Genomic DNA, 11,721 nt, shown 5'->3' on the forward strand with positions numbered 1-11,721 from the left:
GGGCTGAAATAGTTAGCAACTATCGAGAAGGCAAGCCCCGGACATAACCTATATTTCAAATTAATATCATTTACTGTATTACTTACTTGTGCATTTACAGTTCTTAGGATTTGAATTGAAAACCTAGATGCATGATCCTAGGAACCTATGTACTGAACACTGACTTGAGTTCGAATAATTGCTAAGCTTATAGGACCGGTAAAAGTCGAGTGATTGCCTGTCACTCGCGAGCTTTATAGGAATTGCTTGTTTACTTTCTGTTATCAATATAAGGACGATGGACGGGGTTATGTTCGACATCATGACTTTATGTGAGACCCCGTCTGTGTTAATGAACTTGCTAAGGTCGCGGTGTGTGGTAGTGTTGGTTAAGTCTTTGAAAGTACTAGCCACATGCCGTCAATATGGTACGCGGCAAGCCTAGTAGCCGATTGGACCGGGGAGTGGATATACCTGACACTCTCTCTTAGGGATAGTTTTTTTTTTATGTTGCGCAACACTGCGACTTCAAGGGACAAGGGTGGACCTCGTAGAAGGGTGGACCTTGGAGCCCTGTAGTCAGGGAGAGTGTTCCTATCCACAAGCCGGAAATAAATGTCAACGGTTGTTTGGGAATGACCCGACGGTGTTCCAGACGTGTGTGCTAGGTTTGTCCTTGCAAGGTTGAATTTCGATTCAGAATCGTCCGCCTCTCACGATGAAATGAGACTGCTTGATCTCTTTGCCACACAGAGTAATAAGAGCAACAATATTATTTATCAATCTTGATGTTTGCTTAGTTTTCTACCATGATTGAATAGTAGCTGCTTACATAGAATGGTTAATCAACTAGAACCTTGAAAGCTAAAACTTGAAAGTAAGGACATACTCTTTATTGCTTTTCAGCAAAAGGAAAACCAGAGCCTCACAAAACATGCATAGTCTAGCTAAAGTGGGTTTAGTATACCCGTTGACGGTTAAGTCTTGCTGAGTATTGGAATACTCAGCCTTGCTGTTGAATCCCTTTTTCAGGTATGAGTCTTGAGGACCTGGTCGCTAGTTTGACCTATCCCTGCTCTTTGCCTCCTGGCTGGTCCGTAGAGTGGGATACGTCTTCGGCCGGCAATGACCATGACGAGTGATACCTTGCTTGGGCTAGCTTGGTATACCTTTGCGACGTGTTGTAGCCGTCGTTGTCTCTTTCTGCTGCTTTCAAACTCTGAAGTTAAAGTTATGGCTTGTATAACTGTTTTACTAAATTTGGTTTTGTAATAAGTACTTTGAAACCTGTTGTAATCACTACTTTGCCTATGTTGTAAAATTATGGTTGTAATATCTCTGGACTCGCCTTCGTGCGGGGTATGCTTGTTCGATCCGAGAACCGGTGGTTGTATCGGGACGTTACCCGACAGACCCAAAATTGTTCCGTTTGAAGTGCGTTTGAGCTAATGTTGTCTTTATGGTGATGGCCTGCGCACTTGAGCCGGGATAATTTAGGCGGTTCTGCCACAGCTGGTATCAGAGCTGCAAGCGTACACCAGAGGTATTGGAACCTTAAAAATCGCTTTCCGTATAAAATTGGAATAACAAGGTATTTCGGAAAACTACGTTGGAATCGTTAAGGGTTGTGCATAGAACGTAAAGTCCTAGGGAATTTTACGGGTATTACTAGGTGGTTATTTATTTATGGTTTATGTTATCTGACTTCCAGCACTTTACATTTTTGTCAAACCATACTCAGAAGCAACTCTTAATTCCTGTAACGACGCACCTACGTTGAGGTAAGATGGTAAGGATCCTCAGTCAGCTGAGGGAGTCTGACCTTCCCGTCGGTGATGCGAGCCGAACGCTGCCCTCAAGCAGTGGCTTACTTGAGGTGCTTCCAATATACCGACTATTAGTTGACTATATTGGAAGTAAAGTGTACTCAGTCAGCTGAGGGAGTCTGACCTTCCTGTCGGCGATGCGAACCGAACGCTGCGCTCAAGCAGTGGCCTACTTGAGCTGCTGCCAATATATCGATCTCGGTCGACTATATTGGGAGTAAAGGAACTTGTGAATATGCCTTCGAATAGCGTATGTTAACGTTGGCCATACGGCGGGAATTGTATGGCTGCCGCTTCTATAGTGAGCGGTAATGTTTGGGGACGCTTTCATGAGTGCTGGCTTGAAAGGTTCATTGGATATATATATATGCTCTGCCAATCTTCTGCAGGTACACTAACCGCGATTTGATAAGTTAAGAACGGTTAGAGTGTATCCACTAGTTATATTGGGAGAGCCGTATCTATGTATGCCACCGTGCTAACCACGTAAGCCCAACCATAGTTGGCAATTGTTTATCTTGTGAGAACGGTCAGGACGTGCATGCATATTTGGTTGATGTTCTAATTGATTCCTAGTCTTTGAAGTTGTTACATGATCTTTTTAAGGAATTTCTAGTATGAATCCTCATAAGATAAGTGTTAGTGTGCTTAAACTATAAGTGGGTTAGATTTTAATTTAGGAGCATGCTTGTTGCGATGCTTAGATTTTTCTTGGTTGAAAAAGGTGGTTTTGAGTCATGCCTTCATCCTAAGCCCCATCTTGTTGTTTTAAGGATCTTTTACTTCCTTAGAATCTCAAATGATGAACCAATACCGATTGTGGTTTATTATTCTCTGAGTTTGAAACCATATCATCTTTTGATTTAGAATCATATTTGCTTTTCCGCAGTCTTCTTAAAGCTTTATTTGAGAAGTCTTGAGATAATCACATTACTCACATTTGAATCCTTTTTGATTCAGATGGCGGCTTGTTCCCAGATCTTTTGGGATGAGGAGGGGAATGCTCATACCGACTGTCTGTACTGGGAGGGTTTTCCGAGGATTCTTTGGGATTCACTTCGTATCTTCCACTACCCAGATCCACCCCAGTACACGGGACGCCAGTTTTCTGAGGAGGGAATTAAGAAGAACAGAGTTACAATGACCATTCCTCAGCACCCCACCTTGGAGTGGCCACCGATTGAGATTGAGGTGATTGGGTACCGTCTTGTGGATGCTTTTGAGAAAGCAGCTCTCAACGCTATCACCACTTTTTGTGAGCACCATCCCGAGGAGGTAGTTGCATATCCTATTGGTTTATTTCCAGCAGTCAGTACTGGCAATGCAGAGTGGCTGTTCAGGGTCACACACTTCGGGCACTTAATTGGAGATGTAGCGGATGAGACTATTGAGGCCGTAGTCAGATATATGAATGCTCAGTCTCACTACCAGATACTCCAGCAGCGACACATGGACCAGGTGATAGACTTGGCCCAGAGTTTTCAGCGAGGTCTTCGTTTGAGGGATATTCAGATTCAGGGACTTCAGGATGCCGTTGCTAGTAGGGATCATGCTATTGCGCAGTTTGAGCATCAGGCTATGGAGCATGGTGCTGAGATAGAGCTGCGCAACATAGTTATTGGTTTTCTTCAGGGGCAGGTGAATGAGCTTCAAGCAGATTGGGCTGATGCTTTAGCACATGTTGGTATGCTCCAGGAGCAACTAGATGCCCCAGCTGAGCCTGCAGCAGCAGAAGAGGACCCCGAGGAGATTGAAGGAGTTTCTGATTTGGACTCAGAGCACGCACTTGCTGAGCCTAACCCTCAGCCGGATGACTCTTCTTCCGGCAGTGCCTCTTCTGTGGGCAACCTCGACGACTTTTAGGCGCCTTAGACTAGTCCTAGATAGTTCGTGTTTTCTCTTGTTGTAGCTTATGTACATAGGAAAGAGATGTTGTAAAATAGCCCTAGAGAGCAGTACCACTTGTTGTATTATATGTGGTAAGGGTGAGTGATGGTAGGTTGTAAGAAAAATGCTACTTTGAGTGTAATATAAGTAGCGACTACCAGTTTGAAAATCATGATCTTCCTATCTACCAATTCTCTTCGTTTGTGCATTCTAGGCTATTTGATGAATACTAAAGATGTTGCAAGTTTTGTGGCATGTGTGCTCATCAAATTTTAGCCTATTGAATTTGTGAGACTAAATTTTTAGTCCAATCACTTCTATGATCTCTGTTGATTAGCAACGTAGCACATAGCGATGAAGAGTGAATTGCTAGATTATCTCCTTTACCCTTTTACTCTCAGCGTTGAGTATCAATACGATGGAGCATGAAGTTATCTGACAGATGACCTGTTCTGAGTTTTATGGGTTGCACAAATATGGGTTATGCATATTGTGCTACACCGCATTTAGTCAAATTCTGCTGATTTTATTTTGATATCCAATGTATGATCATTGCATGTACCATTGATTTTGGAAGCAAGAAATATGTATCTAATGGATGTCTTCCATAATTACAGATGGTAGGTCATACTCGTGGAACGCCTGATGGCTTCGGTTGTGAAACTGGCAGTGGATCTCAGCAGCCACCGCCACCCCCGTCGAATCTGGCCGAGTTAATGGCCATGCAAACAGAATTACTTCGCCAGCTAGTCCAAGGGCAACAAAATCAGCCACGCCAACAGTATGGAGGGCGGGAGGCACAACCAGCGGGTTACCAGGAATTCTTTGGTACCCAACCTCCGCTTTTCAGCAAAGCTGATGACCCACTGGACGCCGATGCTTGGCTCCGTACCATCAATTCCAAGTTTGCTTTGTTAGCAGTACCGTGTGTTGATGCAAACAAGGCCCACTTTGCCGCTCAGCGACTTCGCGGTCCTGCACGTATATGGTGGGATCATTATTGTGCAATGCAGCCTACTGAACATATCATATCTTGGGAGGAATTCAGAACTGCCTTCAGATCACATCATATTCCGGATGGACTAATTGAAAGAAAGTTAAATGAGTTCTTGGCTCTAGATCAGGGAACCCGCACTGTTCTACAATATGCACAGACCTTCAATCATCTGTGCCAGTATGCGGGCCATCATGCTGATACTGATGCCAAGAAACGTGATCGTTTCCGTCGTGGCCTCAATACCAAGCTCAAGGAACGTTTAAACTTGGTTCAGCCCAATACCTATAATGAGCTGGTTAATATGGCCATTACGCAAGAGGACTGTATTGCTGCACATCGTGCTGAGAAAAAGCGAAAGACACCAACGGGACCCTCGAGTGCCCAGCCGCCGAGGTATCGTCTAGTGCAAAATACTCCACCCAGACCTCCACAAAGAAATGCCCCAGTGGGCAGGTTTGTCTTTAGGCCGCCTCAGCAACCAGGAGGATTCAGACCTCCAGTGCCTCAGCAGCTGCAGCAACAACAGTTTAGTCAAAGGCCGAATGTCCCATAATTCAATAGTGGGAATAGTAATAATCGATGTTTCAACTGCGGCAGTACTTCTCACTTTGCCAAAAATTGTCCGCAGCCCAGAAGGAATAATTCAGGGCAAAACTTCAACCAAAACAACAACAAGGGCAAGGACAAGAGACAAATGGTGCAAGTCCGGCAAGGGCGAGTTAACTTCACTACTCTTGCAGACCTTCCAGAAGGAGCACCAGTAATGACGGGTACTTTCTCTATCCACAATAAACCCGCAGTCATATTATTTGATTTTGGTGCAACGCATAGTTTTATAAGTGCCAAATTTGGAGCAAGAATAGGATTGAACTTTTGTCATACTAAGAGATCTTTTATGATAACAACTCCTGGTGGGAAGATAGCTTCCAATCAAATCATTACACATGTACCCCTTAAGTTGGGTAGTAAAGTGATAAAGACAGATTTGATTTTGTTGAATTTAGAAGGCATGGATGTTATTTTGGGCATGGATTGGATGACTAAGCATAAAGTACTGTTAGATATTTCTTCCCGAGCTATCGAGATAGATTCACCACATCAAGGAGCCACCATACTCTATCTACCACAACAAGAGTGCTTTAACTCTTGTGCCTATGCCGCAAAAGACATTAAACTTGAAGATATCCCTGTTGTGTGGGAATATGCGGATGTATTTCCAGATGATTTGCCTGGAATGCCCCCGGATAGAGATATTGAGTTTGTTATTGAGCTTCAACCCGGTACCGCCTCTATTTCTAAGAGGTCGTACCGAATGCCTCCAAATGAGTTAGCAGAATTGAAAGTCCAACTTCAATACCTTCTTGACAAGGGCTTTATACGTCCAAGTTCTTCACCCTGGGGATGTCCAGCCCTGTTTGTGAAGAAGAAGGACAACAGCTTGAGGCTATGTGTTGATTATCGACCACTCAATGCGGTCACTATTAAAAACAAGTATCCTCTTCCCCGCATTGATATTCTGTTTGATCAGTTAGCTGGAGCTAAGGTTTTCTCTAAGATTGATCTTCGTTCCGGCTACCATCAAATAAAGATCAAGCCTTGTGATATTCAAAAGACTGCTACTCGTACTATTCTGTTGGCAATTCTGTTGCTTTGTTTCACCCTCTTTGTATTTCTTATTTGTACATATTATTATTAATTTTGTGCAGAAGAGGTGGGACCATGTACAGTCTCGTCGAGCCTATCCTGAATTTGTGGCTGAGTTTGATCGGTTGACACCTGAAGACGTCGTGTGGGAGCCCTACTCCGAGTTGGCTATAAACACTCGTGCACCGATCGGGATATCTTCGGTTTGCTTTCAGGACCAGGCCTTTTGGATGACAACTACAGCGTTGGTGTACGACGTTTACATTGAGGCTCACTGCCCGGACAGAGTCAGGAGACAGTTCGGTCAAAGGCAGTTGTATCCTGTGCCGTCAGCATTGGATCGGATCGAACACCATGACCACAGGTAACAATTCATATACTATTTCAGTGACTATGCATTCTATAGTTAACTAATCATATTTGACTAAATTGTTTTCAATATTTAGTTTATCGAGGACTGGGCAACCCTTCTCCAACATGTGGGTGACAAGGGTGCAGCCTTGGGTCGATGGCTGGGACCAGGCAGAGGAGAACGTGGCGCTTACGACCCCTGCACACACGGAGGCTTCGTACAGGGCGTACCTGAGCTAGTACCAGCCTTAGACTCGTTGCCGCTTGATATATGTTGACATGCAACCACAGCCGCATGTTGCGACAGCACAGGATGGCTACGCACGACATAGGGATGAGGCATTAGCTGGGGCGGTGAGTCAAAGTTATCATCGCTTTTCAAATACTTTGGATTACAGTGTTAATGTCTTTCTTTTTCTTGCTTGCAGTTTGAAATGTGCAGGTTGATGGACATAGATGCCAGGGCGAATTTGATGAGGATTCGAGCGGGATCTATGATGGATAGGAATGAGTAAGAGTCGGCCTGGACCCGAGTTTCACAAAGAGCCCATTCCATGCTTGAAGCCTTTGGTAGCCGGACATCGTACGATGACTCGTACGGTTCGTCTCAAGCCTCGACCTCGTTTTCTTGTGGTCCCACACAGCAGCAGTCTTCCCAAGCACCTTATTGGTCTCAGCAGCATTATCCAGGTACGTGAGGATACTTACTAACTTTCTATTTTGAAGCCAACAATTAATTCTTAGTCCATACATGTGATGCACACCCACCTTACCAACCTCACGGAGGGACTCAGTTTAGTACCATGGCACCAGCTGCATTGATGTCATTTCAACCAACACAGGCACCACCACGATCTTTTGGTAGACATATAGTCAATATCTTAATTTCAATTAATTGTGGTATGAAGTCTAATTCCTTTTGTACTTACATATAGGATCACAACAGTTATATGATGCTGGACCTTCTTCGTATTACCCTACGGCGACAGCAGAAGGAACGCAAGGTAAATACCTAATCTATAGCCCGAATTTATCATGTGCTTCTTATTTCTATGAATATTTTAAATAATTTGAACGGTTTACAGGATCGCACCACCAGCTTCCTGATATGGGTCATTCTTCGTATCCACCACCACCAGGTACGTATGATGAATATGTACCCAAATATATGACTTATAAGACGATGATTAAGATATCTTAATTGCTACTGTATAGGGCCCACACAGGATACCTTTGAGGCGAACTTCGAAGATTGGAGTCGGTTATTTTCTACACCTAACCAGCAGGCCGATCCTACCTTCCAGACACCTATGGCCACCGGACGTCCGGGTAGAGACGTAGGGCCTCCAGAGCGGCACACCTACTCTACAGACCACGTCCACACTCAGCGTAAAAGAGGTCGACATGGCCAGGGTGGCTGGGGTGGTTAGGAGGTGCTTCTAGTTGTTTCTGTATTTTTGTTATGGACATGTCGTCATATTATACTTTATTTCGTTCTCATGCATCACCTATTTCGTTTTCATTTGCGTATGTGTATGAATTGTTAACTTATACTTTTCATATTCATATACTTTATTAATGCTTTTTATTTGTATCCAAAAATATCTAAAACCACATCTAATGGTCCATTCTGCGGGGAGGGGGAGCCTGCCGCCACTCCACTGGGCGGCAGGCCCCCTGCCGCCCGGCAGGGGGGCGGCAGGCTCCCGCCAAGGGCCTCCGCGCAAATAAATGCAATTTGCATTTATTTGCGCGGAGGCCCTTGGCGGGAGCCTGCCGCCCCCCTGCCGGGCGGCAGGGGTATAAAACTGTAAATTATGAAATTGAAAATATATTTATGTAAAAAATATTTTTCAAAAAATATAAAAATAAAAAAAACGCGCGATTCGGCTCTGGAACCATTCTAGCCCATTAAGTCATTGAGCCCAATAGATGACCGGCCCAACTGAGCCAAACCCTGCGCACCCGACCGCTCCTTCCTCCCCACGCGGCCACCCCCAGACCGCCGCCCGCATCTCCATCCCCAGACCCCAGCGCCACGCTGCCACCCGCCGGCGCCCCTGGCCTCCGCCGACCCCGCCAGGCCCCGCCCCGCCGCCGTCCCCCAGCGCCACCCACCGGTGGCCCTGGCCGCCCTCGCCCCCGCTCCCAGCCCCCGCCGCCGCCTAGACGCCCGCGCTCGCCGACCCGCCACCCCGGCTGGCCGGCGCCCGCCGCCGCCCCGACGTGCGCCCGCCCCCACGGCTGGTGGCCCCGCCCAGCGGCCGGCGCACGCCCACACGACGCCGGGGCGCCACGGCCAGCGGCTCCGAGGCCCCGAGGCCGAGTCCGCCAAGCGCCCAGCCACTGGGCCAGCGCTCGCAGCCACTTCTCCTTCTCCCCTTCTCCATCTTGTCCACAACGGCTAATCAATTGCGTCCTGCAGTGTAAGTGCTACATCAATTGTGAATAAAATGCTTCTGAAATTTGCTATTGAATTCCTTTGTTTTTTTTTTTGCATTCTGAAAAGTTTCGGCCGGTTCCTGTTTTCAAGGAACCGAATTTTCAAAAGAACCGGCGCGGCCACGTCTCGCACTTCCCGGCTCCGGTAGCATCCTGGCCGCTTCCGCTTCCAAATCATCTCTCCCGCCTCCACCGCCAGCCGGCGACCGGCCCCAAGCTCCCTCTAGTCCCGCAGGCCACAGGTAACCAAAACCCTGACCCCAAATCCTCATCCCCATTCAATTTCTAGTACGAATTTGGGTGATTGATGGATAAACAAGATATCAACTGGTTGATGGAGTAAGTCTATTTAATTATCGACATTGTGAACTAGATTTTTATTTTTGGATTGGACATTTTGTTTTGGCTTAGGAATTGAAAATATTCAGTTGCAAAATCCTTGCTCTGCCACTTGTGTTAGAAAAATACAGTTAAGTAAATTTCATGCTAGTCATATGATGATTTTACACGAAAATCTGGGGTGCACAGTTATGTTCACATGACCATTTCGGCATAAATTGAAAACTGGAATGGTGTAGGGCATGTTTGGTTGGCAAACCACATGTTTTTTTTTACTAAGGTGGCTAGCAGCTAGCCTAGTGTTGGTGATTTAGATTGCCTGCTATTCCCAAATAGCTAAACCAAAATTGAAATTACATGCCTCTTTGTAACACTGTAATCTCAGAAGAAACAAACCAAATATAAATTGGTGGTACTTCCAGAGTCAATTTGTCAGTTCAAACCAAGATTTTACATGATAAAAAAGTTGTTTCCTTAAATTTTAAAATCTGTAGAAACAAAATAACACCCATCGCATTATGCCCATCATGATATTATTGATACAAAGAAGTGTTTTGGCATACATTACATATTCGGAATTTGTTGAGTACTTAATTGTTCCCCCCTGCATACAGTGGTCCAGCTTCCCCTATGGTTCTAGGCAGCAACATTTCCATCCAGAAAACTTTATATGAGGTTTTATCTGTGAATGAAGATGCTACATATGACGAAATCCGTGCAGCATACAAGTCTGCTGCTCTGAACACACATCCTGACAAAGCACATACAACTCTTGAGTCATCTGTGCCTTCCGGTGAGCAGCAAGAATTTCTGAGCGTGCAGAAAGCTTGGGAAATCCTACGTCATCCTGCATCTAGAGCAGACTATGATAAGCAGCTGCAATCATCCAGACAAAACATTGAGATCATTGCATCTGAAATCGAAGTCGGGGATATGATCATCGAGAGCACTGCTGATACTGTAGAGCTGTTGTACCCATGCAGGTGCGGCGATTATTTTTCCATCACTTCATGTGAGCTTTGCGAGATGGGAATTTTGGTCAGTGGAGATGGAGAAGTAGAACAGCAGGCGTCTAATTCTGCATCAGCTTCTGTTGTTCTGGGCTGTGGCTCTTGTTCTCTTAAAGTACGTTTGGTTATAAATGAAACTTCATAATACATTTCAGACTCTGGTTGTATGTTTCCTGGCAGGACAAGTTTGAGCAAATGACCTCAAAATTATTGAGGAATATGCCTCTGGTTTTCCTGAAAATAGTGCAGACTAAGATTATTTGTTCTTCTGGGAAGTATTGTGAGATCCTCATGATGGATGCATTGTGATAAATGACATCTTGACCGTTGTAAGCAGCTAACCACAATTGTTAATTCCAAACGCTGGGAATTTAAAATGTTCCCACGGTGGTTATCCGGTACATCTTTGGGTAATGTTGTTTATGGGCCGATTTAATGGTCTCACGTGCCAGTCATTCGCCTAAACAACAGTGCTTGTTGTTGTCGGATCTGGCCTCCCTGCTGCTGGATCCGGCCTGGCCGGCCCCGGATCCGGCCTCCTCGCCGCCCTCCACGTCGGCCGCCGCCGCGCCTGCCTTGTGCGCCCTTGTGCCGGCGGCTAGGGGCTGGGCCCATTGCCGAGCCACGTTGGGCCAAGCCGCGCCCACGCTGGTGGCCTGGGGTCGGGTCGCGCCCTTGTTGGCATCCAGGGGCTGCGCCCGCACCGGCGGCCTAGGGATGAGTCGTGCTCGAGCCGGCGGCTCTAGGCTGCGCCTGCACCGGTGACTAGGGAGCCGCGCCGTCCCAGGGGTCAGAGCCGATTGCAGCGGCTGGGGAGAGGAAGGGTGAGGGAGGGGCGACGGTGGTGGCTGAGGGTGAGGGAGGGGCAGCGGCTGAGGGAGGGGGGGGGGGGGGGGGGGGGAACGAGGAAAAAAACTCTAAGTTCTGTTTATATATTGGGCCTTGAGCTAGGCCAGATTTTAGATGGTGGGTATTATGAAATAACCGTCTCGATAAAGTCATATTTTTTTTGTTTGGCAAAGATGGCTCTCTCCTGGTAAACTGAGTAATAGGCACTATGGCCCTGTTCGAATGGCCATTAAGCGCTGGGCTGGAGGCTGGCTGGAGCTCTTACGGCTGGGCTGGAGGCTGGCTGGAGCTCTTGCGGCTGCCGATGCTGGCGGCTTGCCAGCTGTTCAGCTTGATCGGCTGGACTGGGCCAGCTAGCGCTTAATGGCCATCCGAACAGGCTGATAAACTGTTTGTC

At 46.5% G+C, this 11,721-nt stretch overlaps 1 protein-coding gene across 3 annotated transcripts; it reads left to right on the forward strand.

Annotated features, from left to right (window-relative positions):
- Positions 1–8,856: 8,856 nt before the first annotated feature.
- Positions 8,857–10,744, forward strand: LOC120704170 (DPH4 homolog). Of its 3 annotated transcripts, none has more exons than XM_039988462.1 (3): positions 8,857–9,110; positions 9,194–9,368; positions 10,080–10,744. In XM_039988462.1, exon 3 carries the CDS (start codon positions 10,096–10,098, stop codon positions 10,618–10,620), a length of 525 nt encoding a protein of 174 aa, XP_039844396.1. In that variant the 5' UTR covers positions 8,857–9,110; positions 9,194–9,368; positions 10,080–10,095; the 3' UTR covers positions 10,621–10,744. The 3 variants fall into 3 exon arrangements, with proteins under 3 accessions (XP_039844396.1, XP_039844398.1, XP_039844397.1); XM_039988464.1 differs by having other exon boundaries at positions 9,218–9,368; XM_039988463.1 differs by lacking the exon at positions 8,857–9,110 and having other exon boundaries at positions 9,126–9,368.
- The last annotated feature ends 977 nt before the right edge of the window (positions 10,745–11,721 follow it).

The sequence above is a fragment of the Panicum virgatum genome, chromosome 4K (assembly GCF_016808335.1).
Source record: "Panicum virgatum strain AP13 chromosome 4K, P.virgatum_v5, whole genome shotgun sequence".
Taxonomy (NCBI): domain Eukaryota; kingdom Viridiplantae; phylum Streptophyta; class Magnoliopsida; order Poales; family Poaceae; genus Panicum; species Panicum virgatum.